At 18.6% G+C, this 25564-nt stretch overlaps 8 protein-coding genes across 8 annotated transcripts in view; 2 read left to right on the top strand and 6 right to left on the bottom strand.

The window, feature by feature from the left end:
- PGSY75_1018200 (putative serine/threonine protein phosphatase 8) overlaps positions 1-5771 on the top strand; it is a gene marked incomplete at both ends in the record, with an annotated part of 6283 nt that extends 512 nt beyond the window's left edge. The window contains 2 exons of the mRNA XM_018785951.1: positions 1-5583; positions 5684-5771. The exon at positions 1-5583 is cut by the window's left edge and continues 512 nt beyond it. Of these exons, the coding sequence (XP_018641568.1) occupies positions 1-5583; positions 5684-5771 (5671 nt within the window). The remainder of the gene's footprint in view (positions 5584-5683) is intronic.
- A 272-nt stretch (positions 5772-6043) lies between these two features.
- On the bottom strand, positions 6044-6889 carry PGSY75_1018100 (hypothetical protein; the record flags this gene model as incomplete). Its single annotated transcript, XM_018785950.1, has 1 exon — positions 6044-6889. The coding sequence occupies one exon, from the start codon at positions 6887-6889 to the stop codon at positions 6044-6046; it is 846 nt and encodes a 281-aa protein (XP_018641567.1).
- Positions 6890-7340: 451 nt separating this feature from the next.
- PGSY75_1018000 (putative tRNA pseudouridine synthase) lies at positions 7341-9029 on the bottom strand (the record flags this gene model as incomplete). The annotated part of the gene is made up of 1 exon (XM_018785949.1): positions 7341-9029. One exon carries the CDS (start codon positions 9027-9029, stop codon positions 7341-7343), a length of 1689 nt encoding a protein of 562 aa, XP_018641566.1.
- Positions 9030-9781: 752 nt separating this feature from the next.
- On the bottom strand, positions 9782-11335 carry PGSY75_1017900 (putative 26S proteasome regulatory subunit p55; the record flags this gene model as incomplete). Its single annotated transcript, XM_018785948.1, has 2 exons — positions 9782-11062; positions 11213-11335. The coding sequence occupies 2 exons, from the start codon at positions 11333-11335 to the stop codon at positions 9782-9784; spliced, it is 1404 nt and encodes a 467-aa protein (XP_018641565.1).
- Positions 11336-12391: 1056 nt separating this feature from the next.
- Positions 12392-16064, top strand: PGSY75_1017800 (hypothetical protein; the record flags this gene model as incomplete). Its single annotated transcript, XM_018785947.1, has 3 exons — positions 12392-15743; positions 15836-15951; positions 16041-16064. The coding sequence occupies 3 exons, from the start codon at positions 12392-12394 to the stop codon at positions 16062-16064; spliced, it is 3492 nt and encodes a 1163-aa protein (XP_018641564.1).
- Positions 16065-16255: 191 nt separating this feature from the next.
- On the bottom strand, positions 16256-17566 carry PGSY75_1017700 (hypothetical protein; the record flags this gene model as incomplete). The annotated part of the gene is made up of 1 exon (XM_018785946.1): positions 16256-17566. One exon carries the CDS (start codon positions 17564-17566, stop codon positions 16256-16258), a length of 1311 nt encoding a protein of 436 aa, XP_018641563.1.
- An 885-nt stretch (positions 17567-18451) lies between these two features.
- On the bottom strand, positions 18452-20842 carry PGSY75_1017600 (hypothetical protein; the record flags this gene model as incomplete). The annotated part of the gene is made up of 1 exon (XM_018785945.1): positions 18452-20842. One exon carries the CDS (start codon positions 20840-20842, stop codon positions 18452-18454), a length of 2391 nt encoding a protein of 796 aa, XP_018641562.1.
- A 3186-nt stretch (positions 20843-24028) lies between these two features.
- PGSY75_1017500 (hypothetical protein) lies at positions 24029-24784 on the bottom strand (the record flags this gene model as incomplete). The annotated part of the gene is made up of 3 exons (XM_018785944.1): positions 24029-24157; positions 24289-24417; positions 24638-24784. The coding sequence occupies 3 exons, from the start codon at positions 24782-24784 to the stop codon at positions 24029-24031; spliced, it is 405 nt and encodes a 134-aa protein (XP_018641561.1).
- Positions 24785-25564: the final 780 nt, after the last annotated feature.

Here is a 25564-nt window from a genome sequence, read left to right as displayed (position 1 = left end):
TATATATCTTTCTTCTAATCCTTATATTTCATTAGACTCATATGACAACATATATGCTCATCAAATGGTGAAGTGCCCAATTAATTTAAATGAAAATATTTTTATGAATACAAAAAAAAAGAATTCTTATTCAATGCAAATATACAAACAAATAAATAATAATAATAATAGTAATAATAATATGGATAGTCACATGAATAAAATGAATGAACACATCCATGCTGAGGGAAGAAAAAATTATGAATTAAAAGAATATCCTCATTATATATACCAATCTAATGTTAATATGGACAACATTTATGATATAAAGGATAATATTTGTGAGTTAGATAAGAAACAAAGTATATCATGTCAATTGGAAGGGAGCCACAATAAAATGGATGATAGTAAGGATAGCATGAAAGGAAGCATTAATGATATGAATAGGGATGACAAAAATAAAAATACTAATAATGATGATAATAAAAATAATAATAATGATGATAATAAAAATAATAATAATGATGATAATAAAAATACTAATAATGATGATAATAAAAATAATAATAATGATGATAATAAAAATAATAATAATGATGATAATAATAATATATGTAATTATATCGAGGGTGATGAAAAAAATAATTTTATGGAATGGATGTCACATAACAAACTGATGAAGAATATTATAGCATCATATAATGAGAATGTAAATATAGAAAACCATGGTTTATTCAATTTATTATTTGATATATATGGATTTAATAAAGATATTTTCAAAGAATATTTATTAAATAATAATGAAGAGACAATAAAAGATGTTATAAAAAATATACTTGATGAATTATCGAATGAAAAAAATAATAAAATATCAGAAAAATTAATTTTTTTAAAATATTTATTTAATGAGTATGGTCATACAGAATATCCAAATTTAATATCTTTAAAAAATTTTAAATTAATTTTTAAAAATTATAAAAATATATTTTCTTCAGACAAAATTGTATTATTTATATTTAATTGTTTAGATAGAGGAAAAAGATATCATATAACACAAACAGATTTTATTATTGGTATGCTTGCATGTAGCCCTCAAATTAATAATGATATTTCTGATGATACAGGCAAATTACGTCACCAATTAATTTTTAGAGCATACGATTTAGATAGAGATGGATATCTCAATGATAATGAGTTTCTTGTTTTCTTATATCATATTTATGAACTCTCAAAAAATTTACAATATTCAAAATTAAAAAATGATAAAAAGAAATTGAAACAATTTGTTATAAAAGAGAAAAATAAAATTATGAAAGATAAACAAAAAATAAGTTATGATTTATTTTATCATCTAGTTCTTACTAAACAAATTCAAGGCACTACAAATTTACTCAGATCTAATTATGATGTATCTTCAGTTGTCAAAAAATATTTTCTTTACACTTATGCTAAAAATTTTATATCAGACACATATATTAATATGGATACCTCTTTCTTTATAACCACAAGAAAGAATATTCAAAATGGACAAGAGAAAACATTATATTTTCCAAATGGTCAATGTTATATGCAAATTATAAATCATGATAAAGTCACATGTAATGACGAAGACAATGAAAAGGTTAATTATGTGACAAACAAGGATGATAAGGTAGATGAAGAAAAAAAAGAAACACATATTGAAGATCATTCGCAAGATCATTATGAAGATCATTCTGGAGATCATTCTGGAGATCATTCTGGAAATCATTCTGGAGATCATTCTGGAGATCATTTTCAAGATCATTCTGAAGATCATTCTGAAGATCATTTTGAAGATCATTTTCAAGATAGTATATCAAATAATAACAGTTATGCTGATGTAAACAAATGCATGGTCGAAATGCATATTCCATGCGATGAATATGAAAAGAATGTAGAAGAAAACCCATCTGAATGTATACGTGAAATGATTCATTCACAAAATGAAGAAGCAGAAGGGTGTGTAGAGCTAAAGGAGGAGATAAAAGTAGAAGTGAAGGTTACACAAAATGTGGAGGCAAAAAAGGGAGATGTTGTAAGTATGGATGAACCAAATAATGATCATATAATTACAAAGGACAAAATGACAAATCAAGACCTTTTATATGATAACAATAATGATAATGAACATATAAAAAACAATTCATCAAATGAGGAATATCTTACTAACCAATTAAAGGATCAGATAAATAGCTGCAATGAAAAAGATGAAGAGGAAAAAGAAGATAATTTAAAAAAAAATGAGAATTTAGATGAAGAAAATATAGTTCAAAATTGTAGTAATATATCATATCTTCCAAATAACAACAACAGCAACAACAATAATAATAATAATAATAATAATATTGTGAATTTTAGTGGTGTGGATATACAAAATGGTAATGGAGAAAGAAATGTAATATATAATATGAATGATAATTTATATGATAATGTAGCCAAAGATAGATATAATCATTTTGAACATGATCAGAAATATATAAATAATACAGAAAATATAAATGAAAATAATAATAATAATGATAGTAATACAAATATATCATATAACAATATTAATAAACCTGTTAGTAATAATAAAAATATAGAAAATGATAATAAAATATTCCCTTCATATAATGAAAAAAATAATTTAATAAATATGAATAAAAAATTACCACAATTTGGAAGAAGAGAAGATATACAATATAACATGATTAACAATAAAGAACTACATATAGAACATATTATAGAAGATAAAATAGAAAGAATTAAAATATTAGTTAAAATATATAGAGAAAAATATATTACAGATCATAGATTAAATACATTAAATCAAGATATAGCATTCAAAATATTTAGTATGTTTTATAAAGTATGTTATGGAAAAAAAAGACATACATATACATCCTTCTTTGAAAAATTTCAGATATGTACATACAATGATATTCTTCTTTTATGTGATGAAGTTGCTAAATTATTTAAAATTGAAAACTCATTAGAAGAAAATGTTTCTTTACCTTGTAAAGTTTTTGGTGATGTACATGGAAATTTATATGATATCTTGGACTTTTTTAATTTATATAATTGGCCTATGCATAATAATAAAAATTTATTACTCACCGAAACGGATTTAAGAAAATTTGAATATATCAATAATCATAAAAATATAAATGTAGATAAAAAGAATGATATACAATATAATGATAATGATATTAAATATATATTTTTAGGAAATTTAATAAATAGAGGTAATTATTCTTTAGAAGTTATTTGCTTATTATTCAGTTTAAAAATTTTATTTCCAAAACATATTTATCTTTTAAGAGGAAATCATGAAGATAGATTATTTAATTATATTTATGGATTCTATAAAGATATCGAAATAAAAATGAAAACTAATATGGAATATATGGGTATTATAAATTATCAAGAACAAGTTATTTCTGCTCATTCATATGAACTATTCAATAGAATTAATGATGTTTTTGAATTCTTCCCATTAGGTGTTTTATTAGATAAAAATATTTTATGTATACATGGTGGTATAGGTGATAGTGTTATGACTATTTCGGATTATCAACATATACATAAACCTATTTTAATTCCACAAAATGTAGATAGATATAGCAATAATAAAAGCGAACGTGTCAAAAAAATTATTATTGATACTCTGTGGTCTGATCCTATTAATTATAATGATGAACTAGATTTACAATTATTAAAAAATTCATCCACTTATGATATAATACCATCCAGAAGAGGAAATATCACATTCAAATTTGGAAAACATAGACTTAATGATTTCTTAAAAAATAATCAACTCAAATTAATTATAAGAGGACATGAATGTGTTCAAGAAGGATATAAATATAATTACAAAAGAAAATTGCTAACCCTCTTTTCAGCACAAAATTATTGTAACAAATATAAAAATAATGCATCCAATGCATTCATTGTCAAAAAAAATAAAAATATTATTATCTTTAACCAAATATTGAAATATCAACAAAATGGTAATATACCCATAAACAATCAAAATGAACAACTCACCATAAATCAGTTAACAAAAAATCATATTTATAATCATAAAGAGAATGATATGCAAACCTCTCCATTTTTTAACAATAGACATCTCACAAAGAAAACATTTGCATCTCAAGGATATTTGTCAAAATGTGATGAAGAATTGGATGATCAATTGAACAACAAATGTTCTAGCAAAAATTATCCAGATGGTAATAAATATTTGAACATTGGTGTGCATAAAAATGATATGAACGGTTCAGGAGATAATGAAAATTATAACAATGATGTGCATAAAAATGATATGAACGGTTCAGGAGATAATAAAAATTTTAACAATGATGTGTATAAAAATGATATGAACAGTTCAGGTGATAATAATAATTTGAACAATGATATAGATAAAAGTTATATGAACAGTTCAGGTGATAATAAAGAAGATCTTAATAATAGTAGCAGTGTGCCCACGACTAACATAAATGAGCTTAATAAAAATGGTGGAATAAGTATTTGCGAAAATGATGTATTGATGAATAATAAATATATGGTGGGTTCAAATATAAGTGAACAAAGTAGAGACATTGTTGAAAATGTGGCTAGTAATAATAACATGGAAATAAATACAGTAAATCAAATAAGTAAAGGTATAATAAAAAAAAAGTGGAGAGACACAAGAACGAATCAAAATTTGAATTCGAATAAAATTAATAGGAATAACAATTTGGAAGTGACTAATATTATGGGATCTGTTAATATTTGTAAGGAAGTTGAATATGAAGAAGATGATAAGATAAAAGAGGAGGTGCAAAGGGGTGAACAAAACGATATACAAAATGATGTACATAATATTTCTAAGAATGAGATAAATAGTGATAAAATAAAAAGTAATCATATTAATGATAATACATATAATAAGAATGATTCAACAGTATTTTCTTTTGAACATAAAAAAAAATATGATGAAAAAGAACAAATAAACTTGGAAAGAGCAGATTCTGAAAAAAAGAAAAATGTAAATGATGATTATGAATTTTATAGTTATGATGAAATATATATTAATAGTTTAATAAATAGTAGAATATGGGATAAAAATGATGATGATTATAAAATAATAGAAAGGAAAGATACAAATGATGAATTATATAAAATCGAAGATGAATTACAAAAACAAGTTAATATACATAATGTTATAAATGAATTTTTTAATAATGAAGAAATTTATCAAGAAAAAACAGATAGTAATTATAATATGTCAAATGAAAATGATAGTATATCAGGAGATAATGAAAATTCAAAAAAAGGTTATTATTCAAAATTATCAAAAATGAATGAAATGTATAATAATACAGATAAGGATTGTGATAAAAGAGAAGAGAAAATGAGCGATATGAATTCTATAGATTTAATAAATGAATTGACATCAAAGTCATTAGATTTTATGATGCCACCTAATTTAGGTTTAGGTAATAGAACTCAATTAAAAAAGGATATGAGCATAAAGGAAAATAATAAGGATCAAAGGAATACTGTTACTACCTTGAAATCATTAAGGGGGGACAATAATATAAAGGATTCATCAAATAAGTAATATATTAAAAAAAAAAAATATATATATATACATATATATATTTATATATTTTATATTTTATATTTTATATTTTATATTTAATTTCTTTTCTTATAGGATGCAAATGCAGTGCTTGCCACCTGATCCAAAACCGCAAACAAAAATTACTTTTCAAAAAAGTTTAGAGAAAATTAATGATTCGTAGATTTCTAAATAGTTATGATATAAAATATATATATATATATATTTACATGTTGACACCTTAATGGTATGTGTGATTGCATATGTTTTATTTAATATATATATATTCATATATTTAAAAATTATTTTAGAAAAATATTTAATTTTTTATTTTTGTTTTTGTTGTGATGAGTGTAATTTTTATTATATTATGCTGCTATGTTATATATTGACAATATATATATATACATATAATATAATAGACTTATAATTGTGTATGGTTTAATAATAATATTATTAATTATAAAAATAATTGTTGTAAAATGTTTCTGATAAATATAATGCCTTATTTAAAGATATAGTTTGTCCATATGACATATTATCTGTTTGTAATATTTGATCGTTTATAGGATTTTGAAAATTTTTAATAATATGTATAAGATTATTATAATAAATTTCTTCTGTATTTTCTATTTTAAGAAAATCGACAACCTCTAATATATTATCGAGACTAAAAAATTGTTGTTTTATGAAGGATTCATAATTTATGGGTTCTATTAAATCGTTATTTTTTTCAAGTGTATTATTAATTGTTTTATGAAATAAAGGATCTATATCTTCATTTAATAAGTTTATCATATTATTTTCATCTTGTTTTTTTATTTTATTTTTTTTATTTTCTTCACATGATTGTAGAAATTCACATTCCAAAGGTTTTAATAAAGTAAGTTTTTTGTTTGTTTCAGTTTTTGTAATGAGAAAAATATATATTTGATCAATTATAAATTTAATGACATTCTGAGGTTTCTCTATTAATATTCTATATAGAAGTAATACTAACAATGTTGGAATATTATTTTTTTCTAAATAATATTGTAAATCATCATGTATATATATTTTTGAATCTTTTATATTTTCTAAATATAATTTTCGGTTTTGTTCATGTATATTTTGTTGATCGTCATGTTCGAATATCATTTCGCTTAGTTCATTTTCTTTTTCATTTTTTAAATTTTCACGTTGTCTTTCTTTTTCTTCCTCATGATTTTCTTCTTTCTCTGTTATTATCTTATCATTTATGTTTGTTTTTAATTTAGCTATACCGTCATTAAAGCCTTTTAATTTTTTTCCTATCTTAACCATTTTTTTGTTCGATGAAAATAAAATAAAATAAAATAAAAAAAAATAAAATAAAATAAAATAAAAGGATTGGAAAGAGGGATATAATAAATATATTCATATAGGAACATATATATTACATATATATTATATATATTAATTTTATAATGAAATGTTTATTTTTAAAAAAATATATATAAGGATATATTCACGAAAAAAAAAAAAAAAAAAAAAAAAAAAAAAAAAGGAAATATGTAAATATGTAAATATGTAAAAATATATATATATATATATATGAAATGATATACATATAATCACACACATATACATATACATATATATATATATATATATATATTTTTTTTTATATGTACGTGCACGGTGCATATATATATATATATATAAAGAATGACTTTTATTTATTCATATATATATAATGTACATTGACATATAGGTCATAAAATTTGATTGGGTATCACAACTTGATAAAATATTTTTTTATATTATCGATGTTTATGTCATCATAGTGAAGAGAGTTTTTATAATTAAATTCATTTTGTTGAATTCGTACGAGTTTTATTAAAGTCGCATTTGTATTTAAAGAATTTGCGAAATCTCTTATGAGACTTCTTATATATGTACCTCCAGAACAATGTATATAAAAATCGAAAAAAGGAAACTCGATTTGATTATAATATTGAATATCTTTAATATATACATTACTAGGTTTAATTTGTACAGATATATTTTTTCTTGCATATTCATATAATCTTAAACCTTTGAAACGTTTTGCTGAATATATAGGTGGATATTGTTCTATATTTCCTATAAATTTTTGTAAATTTGTTAGTATATCCTGTTTTTTTAATTTCTTATGAATAACATGTTCTTCTTTAATAATTTTTCCTTCTCTATCTAGTGTATCTGTTTCATATCCAAAAATTGATAAAGCTAAATACTTTTTATAACATTTTAAAAAATCTGATAATTTTTTTGTACCTTGTTGTATTCCTATTATTAAAACACCTTCAGCAAATGGATCTAAGGTGCCACCATGTCCTACTTTTATATTAACTTTTTTTTTATATAATTTATAAAAATAATCTTTTAATATTCTTTTGATTTTTTCACACACCTTCATAGAATATAATTTCACAGGTTTATATATATTTAAAAAACCACCATAAAATATATCATCCATTGTAACCATATTTGAAGAATTCATTCTACAAACTGGAAAATCTAGATGTACAATTTTGCTCTTACTTAAAATTAAGTCTTTATTATATTGGCTCAGAACATTTTCAAAGGAACGTTCTTCTTTGGATCTATGTATATGATCACCATTATTTGAGTTATTCATATTATTCATATTATTATTATGATTTATTTGGGGATTATTATTGCATGCACTATCTTTTTTTATAGATATATTATCCATACGATCCATGTTATTATTATTATTATTATTATTATTATTATTATTATTATTATTATTATAATTATCATCCTTATTAATATTATCATTATTATTATGTTTTATTAATTTTTCTCCTCTTTTATTTTTGTTTTTTATTTTATCACTTGTGTCATTTTCATCAGATCTGCTAATATACAAGGAACAATTATGAATTCGTCTATTATTTGTATTATAAAATCCAAGGATATTTATATTTTTTTCCTCCTTCAACCTACAACCTTTGAACCTATTATCAAAAATAATTTTTTTATATTGTGGTGTGCATCTACAATGTTGAAGAAGACCCTCATTAGAATACACAACAATATAACTATAACGATAACAATTACTATTATTAAATATATTTTTTTTTTTATTGTTTTTTTTTTTCTTTTCTTTACAAAATAAACTTAATTGTACTATAAATTTTGTTATATAAAAACCATCCTTCTTAATATTCTTACTGAAATTATAATTTCCATTTTTTAACGTATTTATTAAATTATATTTTTTAAAAGGATATATATTCAAACGATTCCTTTTTATAAGTTTATATCTATCAATGTAATTTTTTAAAGAATTCTCCTCTTTCTCATTTTTAAATATTTCTAAATAATGAAAGCTTTTTTTTCTTTTATAAGTTAAGCATGCATATGATGTTATATTATATGAGCATATTATAGCAAGTAAGAGGAGGATTACCATATTATTTTATAAACAAATTTTTTTTTTTTTCTTTTTTTCTGTTGATTGCAGGGGAGTTTGTCATTTGTTTTTAATTATTATAAACAATTTTAAAAAAAAAAAAAAAAAAAAAAAATATATATATATATATATATATATTAGATATATATGTGTTTATTCATTTATCTATCTATTTATATACCTATTTATTTACACTATTAAAAAGAGTAAAGATGTAATTATAATACTGCGTTATATATAACATATATAAATATATACTCACAAATATGGTTATAATAATATATATATATATATATATATGTATAAATTTTGAAAAAAGGTAAAACTAAGATAACATATATATTTATAAAATAATATATTATATTATATATTATATATACAATTCAAAAATTTTTATAAATATCTTTATTTTAAAATATATATATAAATATATGTATATATATATATATTTTTTTTTTCATAAGGAATATAAAATTTTATTAAACAAGTTAGAGAGTTCTCATTTCGGCATATTCAAAAAAAAAAAAAAAAAAAAAATAGAAAAAATATAAAAAATATGAAAAATATAAAAAATATGAAAAATATAAAAAATATGAAAAATATAAAAAATATAAAAAAAATAACAAAATATGAAAAAAATAACAAAATAGAAAAAGATAGATGGACCAATAAAAAAGAAGATATAAAAAAAATATAATATATTTCACTTTGAACATATATATATATAAAATGTTTTATATATATATATTTTATTATAGTGTCATATTTTTATTTTCAAGCTGTATTCTTTTTAACTTTGCTTCATGTAACATTCTTTCTTTTTGTATTAAGTGTGAAGATTCTTCTAGTAGATCTAATATATCATTAATTTGTGAAGACCAAGAATTCAATAAATTTTCCGGATTATTTTTTTGTCCAAATTTTATAATACCATTTAATCTATCTATTTTAGAATTGATAAATTTTCCAGATACTAATTCTGATAATAAATTTTCAGATTCTTGAACAGATGCATTTAATAACTGAGCTAATCGATTTAAAGAGATTTGATCATAACAATTAGATATAATATGTATATTATGATGCATTACTTTTTTTTTAAAGAAATCTTTTCTCTTTTGTCCTCCTAGAAATATGGAATCATTAAATATAAAGAATGTAAATAATTCTTCTTCATATGGTAATGGCCATTGTATTAAATCTTGTTCAATAAAATCTTGTACAAGATTTTGATATATAGGTATTTCTTTTAATTTTTTTTTTTGCATTTTTAATAAATTGGATAATTTATTTTGTTGTTCTTCATATGGTGATAATATTAAAAATAAAATATAACATTTTAATTCATCAATCCATAAATTTCGATCATTTAAAACAATATCTGTATGAAATCTTTCTTCATAACATTTGGCTACATCTGAATAAGATTCTTCATTAATATAATATTGAATCATATACATATAATATTTTAATTTTAAATCAGCAAATTCTTCTGTATTTAATAAAGAGGGATTAATTTTTCTGCTTATAACATGACATCTAATAAAATCTTTTCTTAATAATACTAATCTCATTTGTTCTAAGATATATTCTATTTTATCTCTTTTATTCATTGATATAAAAGTTTCTACTTGAACATCCTGTAATATATTAGCTGCTTCTTCAATATTACCATCTTCTTCTTTTATTTTTGATAACATACGCATTACATCAGATCTTTCTACTTCTACAAATATTTTACCTTCACTAACAATACATAGTGTATTTATTAAATTTAATTTATCTTCTTTATTTGAAATATTTTCTATCCATCCCTTACATAAATTTATTATATCTATTATTGTTCTTTTTAATTGACCTCTTTTCTTGTTAAAAAATATCAGATATTCATTCACCTTACTATAGTTGCCAAGCTCTTTATATTTATTAAGAATAAAGCAACATATCTTACTAGTAGATATACCATCATATGACTGTCTGCATTTTTTTTCTAGCACTATAAGTTCCTCCACAATAATTTCAAGATCTCCAACCTGAAATTTAAAGCAATTAATATAAACACGAAAATAATAAATAAATAAATATATACATATACATATATATATATATATATATATATATATATATATAACATATTAATATGTATATATTTAAATTTTTCTTTCTTTTTTTTTTTATAATACCTTGCAATATTGTTCTGCCTTGTTCAACAATTCATCCGTCTCAGCACTACAATCTTGTGCTATCCTTGGGTCTGTCAAAATATTATCATGAGATCCAATTATGTTAGCTGTATTATCATCCATAGTATTAAAAAATATATAATATATATAATATATATATATATGTATGTATGATTATTAGATAAATTAAACTGATTATTTATTTATTTATTTATTTATTTTAATATATATCCATAAAATAAGCGAAATTATACTATCGATTGGTAATTCGCTAGGAACTATGGATTTTTATATTGATCTTTATAAAATGTATATTTCTTTGTTCAACAAAAAAGATGAAATATAAACATATAAAAATAAATAAATATATATATTATATTATATATATATTAAATATTTTCACTAAACGTATTATATTATAATTTTATAAAATGAAACAAATTTTGTTATCTTATTCTTCTTTTTAAAAATAAATATAATTTATATATATATTTTATATATATAATATATTGTTATATTTAAATAAAGCATATGAATAAGATGTAAACATATAAATATATTATATTTATAAATAAATTTATTTATTTATTCATTTTTTATTTTTTTATTATATCTTGTATGATAAATTTATAAATACATATAAATAATAATTGCCCATTAAAAATAAAATTATATGCATATTATATAAATATATATTATATAATATTATGAAGTGTGCTCATATATACATATATATAATATATATATAATATTCATATATTTATTACTATTTTGTTTTTGTGTGGATTTTATTTTATTTTATTTTATTTTTTTGATTCATACAAATATTAAGATCAATAAAGTTTTTCTTTTATATCAATATATTTTTTTTTTTTTTTTTGTTACATATTGAATATTTTATTTATCTTTTATGAAGGCACCTTTATATAATAATTAACTATATATATATATATATATATATATATATATATAAATTTATTTAATTAAAAATTATTATTGTATAATTAAATTATTTGTTTATATAATTCAAAAAAAAAAAAAAAATAAAATAATAAATCTATATATCTTTATTTATATATATATATATATCATAATAGAGACACAGTTTGTTATAATAAATTAAAAAAAAAAAAAAAAATACAATGAAGATATATAGCATCTGTCAAAATTTTTAAAAATATGTTTTCTATACAACACAACCTGTTGTTTGACAAGTTAAGATATATTAATAAATTAACCGTTTGTCATTGTTTTAATATTATTTATAAAAAGAACTACAACACAGGAGGTGAATATTCTTCAAACATAAGTCGCATATTTTATCATATAAATGAAAAATTAAAAAATGTAACCAAAAAAAATTTAAGAAAAAATGAATGCAGGAATAAAAAAGAGAAAGAAGAAAATACAAAAAGTATAAATAATATAAAAAGTATAAATAATATAAATAATATAAATAATAATACAAATGTAAATATAATAAATAAACCAACACATCATGGAAATAATAAAATTTTTAATCTTATAAAGGATGATGAAGATATAAGTCATCCAAACGATTCTTTAGAAATAGATATTATGTATGAATGTTCAAAAGAAAAAGAATTAAAATATATTTATAACCAATATGATAAAATTATTTGTAAAATAAATTATAATAAAATGATGGGAAGAGATTTATCTTATTGTATGAATATAATTTCAAAAATAAAATATTTTAAAGATAATATTTTTTGGTATAAATCATCTGATAAATTAATAAAAGGTTATATGATTCATAAAATTAATATACAGAGTTTTTATATAATAGCTAATGCTCTAAGTAAAATAAATCTGTTATATAACAAAAAAGAAAACATACAATATGAATACAATCAACAAATATATAATAAAAATTTAAAAAATGAAACTATATGTAATAATATAATTATAAAAAATAAATTACCATATAATAAATTATTATGTCAAAATATTAAAACTGATTTCATATCACCTTTTACTTATATATCATTTGATGATCAAATTATATTACACCATGATAAATATAATAGTTGTAAGTATCATAATATATATGATCAAATAGCTTATAGATTTATTATGGATATACAAAATATGAATTTGGATAGTATAAGTTGTACCTTAAATTTATTTTCAAAATTGAATATGTTGAAATATAATTTTATAGGATATTATTTTGCTGATTATTTTGTTTTATATATATTAAATAAAAATATAAAAATAAAAAATAATAATATAAATAATATAAATAATAATAATATAAATAATAATATAAATAATATATATAATATACATAATATATATAATAGTAATCATAACATAAGGGGTGAGACAAAAAATTTGTCACAAAATATATCTTATACTACCATGTTCTCATACCTTAATAATAAAAATAAATATACTGATATAACTCCCAATAAATATAATATCTCAAAACTTGTCATAATTTTACATTCCTTAATTAAATTTAATGTTATTCATTTAGAATTTTTTTATATTTGTCTAGAATATTTTAATACATATTTTATTCATTTAAACAATATCGATATCTGTAATATTTTATATTGCTTCTCTAGGTCTCAGCTAGCCATAAGGAGTAATAATACCATTCACAAATTGTGCATGCGTAAAAGAATAACAGATAAATCGTTTCAAAATTTTGTAAATAATATAATAAAAAAATTAGAAATATATAATCAAGTTTATTCTATGGATCAAATAAATAATATGGAAAATATGTACAATGGGTATTATGATTACTTTGATAGGTTAAAAAATAATTTGTCATCACCAAAAGATAATTTGTCATCATCAAAAGATAATTTTTCATCATCATATAATTATTTGTCATCATCAAATGATGATTTGCCATCCTTATCATCACTGACAGATTCCTTTTTTTTCATAAATAGTAATGGCAAGGTTGACAAAATGAAATGTTGGAATTTATTAAATAAAATAATAAATAATATAGAGAAAAACGAAAAATTTTTAAATAATTTCACTTCTCTACAGATATCATCAATTATATTATCTGTATGTAAATTAAAAATAAATTCTTTGAATATTTTTTATGCCTTAAATTATAGAGTTCATTATTTATGGAGATATTTTTCTTTACATAGTATAGCTGATTATTTATATGCTATAAATGAAAAAAATATATATGACGAGCAAATATGTATTTTATTATTTTGTCAATTTGTGAAGATAATCTGGTATAAGTATTTACAATATATCCAAAATAAATTATTTTTGGGACCCATAAATAATGATAAATATAAAAATAAAATAAAACAAAATAATCAAGGAATTATATATCATGTATTAACAAATGTAGACAATAATCATCATCATAATGGTCATCATAATGGTCATCATAATGATCAACATAATAATATAATAAAAAGAAAGAAAGAAAAAAAAAAAAAGTTGCATTTATTAAACCAAAGTGATATATCCATGTGTGTACGAATTTTTCAATCTTTTTCAAAGTCTGATATTATAAAAAATATAAATATGTTTTTATATTATTATCATATATTTTTTCCTTATGATATATCTACAATATGTATATATTATGACAAAAATATAAATGAAAAAGATATTTTTATGGGTCATAATTTTAACATGGACATTTTGTTTAAAAATAATATATCTGATCATGAAACAGAAATAAAAAATACTAATCAAGATGTTCACATTTATTGTGATAATAATCATAATTATAATAATTTTAAAACTGATCATCTTTTTAATTCATATAATAAAGAGGGAAAAAATGTACAAACTAATTTTTTCTCTTACGAACAAAATGAAAAAGAAGATGATAAAAATTTCTGGATCAATTTAAATTTATATCCAACAAAATCGTTTTTATTTTTGCACTCATATAAAAAATATTTAGATATAATTAAATTATATACCCTTCGAACATTTTTCTTTTTAATTTTTCAACATTATCATATTATGACATTAGATCAAAAATGCTTGTTATCTTATTTTATGTTGAATATACCACAATTTATATATCCATTTAGACTATCTAATAAGAACAACATATTAGTAAATACCAATGACATAAAATATATAAAACAAGCTACAAATAATAATAATATTGATACATATATGGATAAAATATTTCCATTCAAATTATATTTTAAAAAAGAAATGAAACATTTAAATATATATATACCACCAGCAGCTAATATACTCTTCGACATATTATTCAACATGGAACTTAATACACTTAATGAAATAACCATAAGACAAATATATACATGTCTTTTATGTTTACATTTAAATATAATAAAATTTTCTTATTACACACGACCATGCAAAAACAAAAATGACATCAAAAATGAAAACAATAATAATAATAATAATAATTCATTGTTACATAAAAAATTTATATTTCATCTATTATCATTAAATATGCTAAAAAAAATTAATTCATTTCTTGATAATGTTAATCAAAATAAAACCCAACAAAATGAAATTAATTTAAGTTCAAGTAAAAATATATATATATATCAACTCCTTTATGTTTATATTATTTACATATATATATTTTTTTTTTTTTTTTTTTTTTTTTTTTTTTTATAGGAACCCATAATGAAGTATATAATTATTTGAAGTCATTAATAGGTAGTGGCATGTTTTATAAAAAAGGAAAAAAAATAAATCAAATGTCCGAATTTGTCGTTGGTCCGTTTGTATTGGTAAAAAAAAAAAAAATAAAATAAAAATAAATAAATAAATAAAAATATATATATATATATATATATATACTCTTTTATATACTTATCAGGATTGTGTAATTCAATTTTTATAATATGGGATTCACATAAAAATATAAAATCATGAATATGTCACAAGTAAAAGAATGTAATAAAATTATGAAATAAAAAAAAAAAAATATATATATATGAAGAAGTTTAATCAAAAGGGGAAATTTTGGAAACGATATAACATAGACATAAATTGTGATATTATATATATATATATATATTTATTTATTTATATTTATTTATTTGTTTGTTTATTTTTTTCCCTTTTCTTTTTCTTTGTAAAAATTATACAACTTGTACGATTTAAGGCGTTCAAAAGAGCTCTGCATGTTTTAAGTTTTATATGTTCATCTTTTGATGCCTTCTTATGATTATCTGTATTATGAAAATAAAATTTATTCCTTGATATTTTATTATTCCTATTACATTTTATATATTTTATTTTGTAAAGAGAATTTTTGTTAATCTTAATTTTTCCATATTTTTTCTTATCGTTTTGATATAATTTCTTTTCGTTCACACGATAGAAAGTATTAGGTACATATTTTTTTTTCCTTTGTGTTTTTAAATTAATTTTTTTTTTGTTTTTCTTTTCATTTTTTTGTTTAGATGAATTGTCAATAGTAATATTATGTTTCTTTTGTGACATTTTAGGATTCACATGTATATATATTTTTTTTTTTTTTTTTTTTAATAATTTAAAATATTTATCGTTTGAATTATTTTTTATCTGTAACTTATTATTTGTAGGTGATGTACATAATATGTTATTATTATTATTATTATTATTATTATTATTATTATTATTATTTTTATTTTTTTGTTCTTGTGTTTTTCTTTTATTATCTACATGATGAGGAAGACTTGTTGCATACTCATTTGATTTAAATGTCTTTCTTGTTTTTCTTTTTATGAATTTTTTGGAATATAAAAAAAATTTATCATCATTCATAGAATGATTATATAAGTTCATCATATCATTTTTATTTGTTGCAATATTTTTTTTTATTAAATATGTTTTAGAGAATTGCGTTTTTTTTTTTTTCTTTCTTTTTTTTTTTTCTTCATTATCTAATTTTTCCCTTAAAGTTAGATTATCCCTTCTTGAATTATTTTTTTTTATACTTTTGAGGATGATAATTTTTTTGTTTTTTCTTAAAATATTTTTATTTTGGGTCTCATTGTTGCACTTTATCTTTTTTTTTTTTTTTTTTTTTTTCTGTTCTATATCTTGTTTGTTTGGCTTTTTTGGTATGTTTTGTATATTTTCTTTATTTTTTTTATTTTTTTTATTTTTTTTATTTTCTTTATTTTTTTTATCTTCTTTATTTTTTTTATTTTCTTTATTTTTTTTATCTTCTTTATCTTTTTTATCTTCTTTATCTTTTTTATCTTCTTTATCTTTTTTATCTTCTTTATCTTTTTGTTTTTCTATTTTTATTTCCATTCTTTGATATTCCAACAAATCCTTTTGACACATTTCCATTTTTTTTATTAAATTTACGAGGTTTAAATACTTCCACTCCGATAATTTCGTATCCTTCATTTTTTAAGTTATAAGTGAGTTCATGAGCACTTACAAAAAGGCACACATTAAATACACACACAAATATATATAATATATATATATGTTATAATAATGTGTGAACTTAAATAATAAGAATTTTTAAATAACTTTACACATTCCTATATTTTATTTCTGTTCATATATAAGATATAACAAAAGAATAGGAACAAATGAACCTGTTTTATAATAACACATAATATTATTATTTTCCATCTACTTTTTTTTTTTAATTATTAATTTTATATACGATGGGTTTTTTATATCATAAAAAATAAAATAATTATAAATTAAGACAAACAAAAATTAAAAATATATACATACATAAATATAAATATATATATATATATATATATAACCCATGTGCATTTTCTTATGTATAATATAAAACTGTCCTTATCATATATCATACATATAACAAATCATGGGGTGATTTAAAAAAAAAAAAAAAAAAAATTTCAAACGTGCAATAATATATATATATATATATTATATTATATTAATTTCTATTTTGATACATCAAAAAAAAAAAAAAAAAAAAAAAGAGGAAAGAATATAAATACATACATATATATACACATATTTTTATTCAAAAAAAATTATATCCACATAAAATTTTTTCTATACACTTTATAATCATTTTCTTGCTTGAAAGTATATTATAAATATCAAATCTTTTAAGGTATATGATTAAACAAAAAATTAAATACATCAAAATATATATATATATATATATATATGAATGGGTTAGAAATAAATATTTTAAAAAAAAACAACATAAATAATATAAAACAATATCAACAAGAGTTATATATACTAAATATTGCATATAACCATGATATTTTATAATTTAATTTTATTATTTATTTATTTTTCATTTTTTGTTGAATTTCCTACAGTTGTTTCTTCATTATGATTTTTATCAAATAAAGATGGTATATGAGATGATAAGCTCTCGTTATTATTTGCATGGTTTGTAGTTTTATTTTCTTCTGAGTTATTTTTATTTGTTTGTATGTTTGAACAATTTTTAATTAAATATTTATTATTATTATTATTATTATTATTATGGTCAATATTTATATTTACACTTTTACTTTTATTTTTTGTTTTATATTTATTTTTACTATCATTATTTTTACTTTTGTTAATAGTTTTGCCATTTTTATTAATTTCAACACTCTTACTTTTTATTTTTTCTGTATTTATTATATTTTTATTAATTTCAACACTCTTACTTTTTATTTTTTCTGTATTTATTATATTTTTATTAATTTCAACACTCTTACTTTTTATTTTTTCAGAACTTTTATTTTTATTAACCTCATTATTACATTTGATATTCTCACTATTCTGATTGATTTCCTTGCTTTTATTACTATCTTCATTTTTTTTTATGGTATTATTATACACTTTGCTTTCCTTATTTTTTTTTACCCCATCAGTAATTTTTACCCCATCGGTAATTTTTACCTCATCAGTAATTTTTATCTCACCAATATTTTTTGTCTCACCAATATTTTTTACCTCACCAATATTTTTTGTCTCACCAATATTTTTTGTTTGGTCATTTTTTTTCTCTCCTTCCATTTTCTCCATTCCACTTTGGTGGGATTTGTTTGAAGACTCATTATTTTGGTTTTTGTTTTTTTTCTGTTTTTTATATCTTTTTACTTTGTCTGAAATATATGGAATATATTCATCATCATATTTAATGGAATGTTTTTTGCTTAAGCTTTTTCTTGGAATATTATTTTTACTACTTTCAGTTTCATATTCTTGTAAATCGCTTTGTCCTTCTTTTTCTCCTTTCATAATTTTCTCCTTGACATTTTTATCCTTAACATTTTTTTCTTTGATAATTTTATCCTTACCATATTTTTCTTTATTTTCCTTATTTTCTTCCTCTTTAATATGATGTTCTTTTTTTTTTTTTTTTTTTTTTTTCTTTTTGTTTATTTCTTCCTTTTCCTCCTCTTCATCATCATCTTCTTCTTCTTCAATATCGTCATTTTCTTGATATTCATCCTTTTCTTCTTCGTCTTCTTCTTCATCTTCTTTTGCTTTGTCCATATAACTTGCCATATCATAGGTATCTTCATATTGATGATAATCTATAGCATAAATATTTTTATTCTTTACATTATAATATTCATCATATTCTGTTGATGTATATTTATTTTTTGAGGAGTTAAACATATGTGGTAATACTTCTCCATTCATTTCCATTTCTGTATATAGTTTATCATATTGTTTTTTTAATTTTTCATAATCATTTTTTATCATATATGCAATCTGATTATTAATACATATTTTTTCTCTCAATAAAGCCATACATTGTTCTCTATCATTTATTATTTCATTTAAATATTTATTCATTTCATCATCATTAAATAAAAAATCGATATTTTTTTCATCTTCTTTTAATATATTTTTTTTTATATCATTATTTTTAAATTCATCTAATTCTATACCTTTCTCTTCATGTCTTGAATATGAAAAAGGGGAATTTTCTTTATTTTCTTCAATATCATTAATACTATTAAAAAGACGATTCATCTTATTCTGGTCTTTTACTTCCTCCCCTTCATTTTTACTTTCATTATCACTTAAAATATTACTATTTTTTTTTTTATATTTATTCTCTTTTTCATCATTATCATCAAAAATGTTATTACTATTATTTTTATTATTATCACAATTTCCATTTTCTTTTATATGTATAGAATCTTGTTTTATTTTTATTTTTATTTTTTTTTCATCACTTTGTATATGATCATCACTCTTCATATTTTCAATATTATTTGCTTCCTCTTCTTTAATAAATCCATTTGACCTATCCATATTATTTTCGTTATCTAAATTTTTTCTTTCCTCCTCTTCATTATTCAAATCATTATCATTTAAACAAAGATCGTTTTTTTTTTTTTTCATCTTTTTCAACACAGGTTCTAAAGATATGTCATTTTTTTGGGTATTATTATCTTCATTATTTGAATCATGAGAATCTGTATTTGAATTTTCATTTTCATTTTCATTTTCATTATTATTATTATTATTATTATGTTTTATATGATTTTCTAATTTATTCTTGTGAGCATAATGTAACCTTTCTAAATATAGCTCTTCTTTCTTTTCAATGCCTATATTTATTTTATGTTCTTTTTTATCTAGCTCTTTCATAAGAAAAAGAAGTCTGTGTAAATACCCTGTTAAATGATAGACATTGTCCATAAACACTTGAGCAGAGTCCGACATTTTTTTTTTTTTTTTTCTTTTTATAAACTTTGTTTCTTTATGTAAATACTTACATTATATATATGTTCAAGTGGAATTTATATTTGTTCATATTATGATATATGTTTCTTTTCTTACTTTTTTTTTTTAATTCTTCTTTTATAAACTTTACAACTATTATATATACACACATAAATAAATACATACACATATATAAATATATATATATATTTTTTCCTTTTCAATTATTCAAACACATGTGTGCGTATCACTTATAATTTCCTCTTCTACTTTTATCTTATAATATAAATTTCTTAAAAAAAAAGAAAAAAATATAAGAGCGAGAGAGGCATACAGCTCTTACTTCTTAATCATATTCATATAACAAAATAAAGTAATGTCAAAAAAATGTATATATTATAATAAATATTCAAAAAATAAAATAAATAAATAAATATATATATATATATAACTGTACAGGTTAAAAGGGGAAAAATACATAATATATAATATATATAATAATGATGTTAGTATATTAATTCATTATTTAAATAAATCTTAATACATAATAGTTTAAGACAATAATAACCAAAATAAATTAAAATAAAAATAATACTAATACAATTATCATAATAGTATATTTGGTTGTTAACAAATATTTTCATATATTTGTACTTCTTGTTATAAGAATATTTCATATATTAATAAATAACATTTAAAAGGATGGTATATATAAATACATATATATATATATATATTTTACTTTTACAAAATATGAAAAATGATTAAATATATTAATATATATATGAATAAAGATTATCATAGAAATAAATATGTATAAATATATTTTAAATATATATATATATATATGTATATGTATTATTATATACTTTAAATATAAAGCTTCCTTATTTAAAAGGGGAAAAAAAAAAAAAAAAAAATATAAATTACATATATATAATATATTTCTCTTTATATAATTATTAAATAAAAAAATATGATCTTTTAATAATTTTTCATTATATATTCATTTCTTATTTTTATATATATTATATAATTCAAAAAATCATATATATATATATATATATATATATACCTTATAAATATATTTTAATATTATATATAGTATAAACAAAAAAAGGGGTAATTAAACTATATTATAATAAATTATTATTATATATATAGAGAGTTATAATTTAATAGTACTTTTAATTATATATATATATATATATTATTATAAATATATCATAAATTTTAAAGAATTGTTATGTATTTTTTATATCAAATAAAATATATATAGTGATTCATATATATATATATAATATGTACATAATATAATATATATATAATATTATATATTTTAATATTATATATAGTATAAACAAAAAAAGGGGTAATTAAACTATATTATAATAAATTATTATTATATATAGAGAGAGTTATAATTTAATAGTACTTTTAATTATATATATATATAAATATATCATAAATTTTAAAGAATTGTTATGTATTTTTTATATCAAATAAAATATAGTGATTCATATATATATATATATATATATATATATATATATATAATATGTACATAATATAATATATATATAATATTATATATTTTATTGGTTATATTAACAAAAAAAGTTAAGATAAACTATATATATATATTATCATTGAATTTTCTAATAAGTGCTGGAATTTTTTTACATATGTTATATTATAGAAATGTAAAATAGAATAACAAATTAATATATATTTTTTTATTTTTCATTATTTTTAAAATTGTTAAGATGGTTTAAATATTATTATAAATATATATAATATATAATATTATTTTATATGCTTTTATTTATATTATTTTTTTCTCATTTTTTTTAAATTTATATATGTATAATAAAAAATTATTATTGTTTTATATTTTTTATGAATTAATTCTTATAAATATATTTTTTTTATTTTCATGTTAAACCAAAAAGTAGTAATAAAAATATAGTAATTTCGAATATAACTTGTCAATTGGAAAAGAAAAAAATAAATATAAATATATATATATATATATATATATATATAATATATTTAAATATATAATGTAATAATATTCTATTTAAGTTTAGAAAATTAGAAAAAAAAAAAAAAAAAAAAAAAAAAAGTTTGTTTTTTCTGTATTAAATGATAACAATACGGGAAAAGATAAATATATATTTTTTTTTATTATTTTATTTTAATTTTATGTTATATTGTGTTTTTCTTATTAGTAATATTTGTATATATTAAAAAAGATGGAGTTAATAAGAATATATAAATGCTATAAAATTATATGAATAGCTACCTTTATATTTAAACTCGTATATATATTGTTATTAAAGTTATATATATATATATATATATATATATATATATTTTTTTTCTTAAGTATTAAAAAAAAGAATAAGGGGATACTTTTAAAATATAAATTATTAGTATGTATACATATATATATATATATTATGTGTTTTATTTAATTATAAAATTTCCAGTATTTATCTCAAATTGAATATATATTTCCTTTCATACGTTCTTTATTACTAATAATTGATATTTTAAAAATATACATATATATAAATATATATATATATTTATATTTATTCATTTATATTTCCATAAAGGTCAAAAAGGATAAGTCTGTCAAAGTATTTATATATGGGGAAAAAGAAAGCTATAATTGGCTAGCTATTTTTTTTTTTTTTTTTTTTTTTTTTTTTTTTTTTTTTTCTTTTATATATCATGTTAATAAAAAAGAAAATAATTCAAACCATACTTACAAATTAAAACTCTTGTGTTATTTGTTTAATTCTGAAATTTATTTCTTATAAAATATATTAATATATAAAAAAAAAAAAAAGACAAATTACTTTCTTTTTAAAAAAAAATTATAAAAAAGACAAAAATAAAAAAATAAAAAAAAATTATAAAAAAGACAAAAATAAAAAAAAAATTTTGGCTATACGAAATAAAAAATAAATGTGTATATAATATATAACATTTGGTTTATTATCTAATCATATTATTTAAATATTTCATATTTTTTAAACATAGAAGGGAAATAAAATAAAAAATAGAGAGAGAACGAAAAACGAACAGAAAAAAAAAAAAAAAAATATATATATATATATATATATATATACATATGTGTGTGTATATATTCTTATATATACTATATACAATGAGTATTTATATCGATTCAGTTAATTTTTGTGATACTGTCTTAAGGTTTAAGGTTGATTTGTTTTCTGGATTGGCTATTTGTAATAAGATATTTAAATCGCTCTCAGTCAATCTGGTATCTAAAGCTTTCATAATCTAAGAAAAGAATAAAAATAAATAAAAATAAATAAATAAATAAATATATATATATATATATATATATATATATATATATATATATATATATATACATATATATATATCAGATTTGATAAAAATTATGTTACCCCAAGGAAATTATCAATTTTAATTTGAACATTTGTATTTTGCTCATTCACATTATTAATATGTTGGAATGGTTGTTCATAGTTGTAGTGTTTCTTAGCGAAGTTCAACCAGAAATCCATGTTAATATCCTATGAAAAAGAAATTGAGGAAATTATAAATATGTGTAATTTATAAGCATGGTTTTTGTGTAATGTGCATAAGATAGGCATTAATTCTTATATAAAATAATTCACATTTATTATATTCATTTATTTATTCATTTATTTATTCATTTTTTTATTCATTTATTTATTCATTTATTTATTCATTTATTTATTCATTTTTTTATTCATTTATTTTTCTTTTTACGTTTGGTAATGCTGCCTTTTCTTCATTTGTTAAGATAATTCCAAATGAATTCATTAATTCAAAAAATTTATGCATCTCAATGTGGTCACTGCACGAGCTAAAGAGAATAAAGGCTTCTCTAAATTTTTCTTCCATATCAGATGCCATTTTAATTCTGAAAATTTTTTTAAATAAAATATGTAGAAATTAAAATAAGTGTAAAAATAAATAGTAGTGTAAAAATAAAAGTAATGTAAAAATAAATAGTAGTGCTAAAAAATTATTTTATTTATTGTAAATTTGGATAAGGGTAAAAAAAAAATATATATATATATACATATACATAATATATATTTTTACTTTTATAAAGGATGTTTTTAACAAATTTATGTGCACTGAGGACAAAAATAGAAAAAAAAAAAATATATATCTCTATATATATATATATATATATATTATATAATGATTAATTTTTTTTTCTTTTTATATACTACGTCAAATTTTTTGGGTTTTTTTTTTTTTTTTTTTTTTTATGTAGATTTTAATTGTTATTTAAAAAAGGTATGATAATATATATAGGATTGTTATATACATATATATAAATAATATATATATTATATTTTAACTTTATGATGTTTTTATTTGTTTTTTTTTGTTTTGTTTTTTTTTACATATATATATATATATATAATATATATATATATATTATATATATGCCCTTATAATAATTTAACCATCTTGTAAAAAAAAAAAAAAAATTAACCAAAATGTTGAAAAAAAAATATGCATGTGTGTAATTAGCTTCCTCAGAACTATTTTTTTTTTTTTTTTTTTTTTTTTTTTTTTTTTTAAAATTTTAAATAATTTTATTAAAAAAAAAAAAAAAAAAAAAAAAAAAAAAAAAATAAAAAAAATTTTTATAAATATTTAAAAAAATAAAAAATATTA

This window comes from Plasmodium gaboni, chromosome 10 (genome assembly GCF_001602025.1).
Source record: "Plasmodium gaboni strain SY75 chromosome 10, whole genome shotgun sequence".
Taxonomy (NCBI): Eukaryota; Apicomplexa; class Aconoidasida; order Haemosporida; family Plasmodiidae; genus Plasmodium; species Plasmodium gaboni.
The sequence above is the reverse complement of the archived record's forward strand: the minus strand, read 5'-3'. Positions and strand labels throughout refer to the sequence as shown.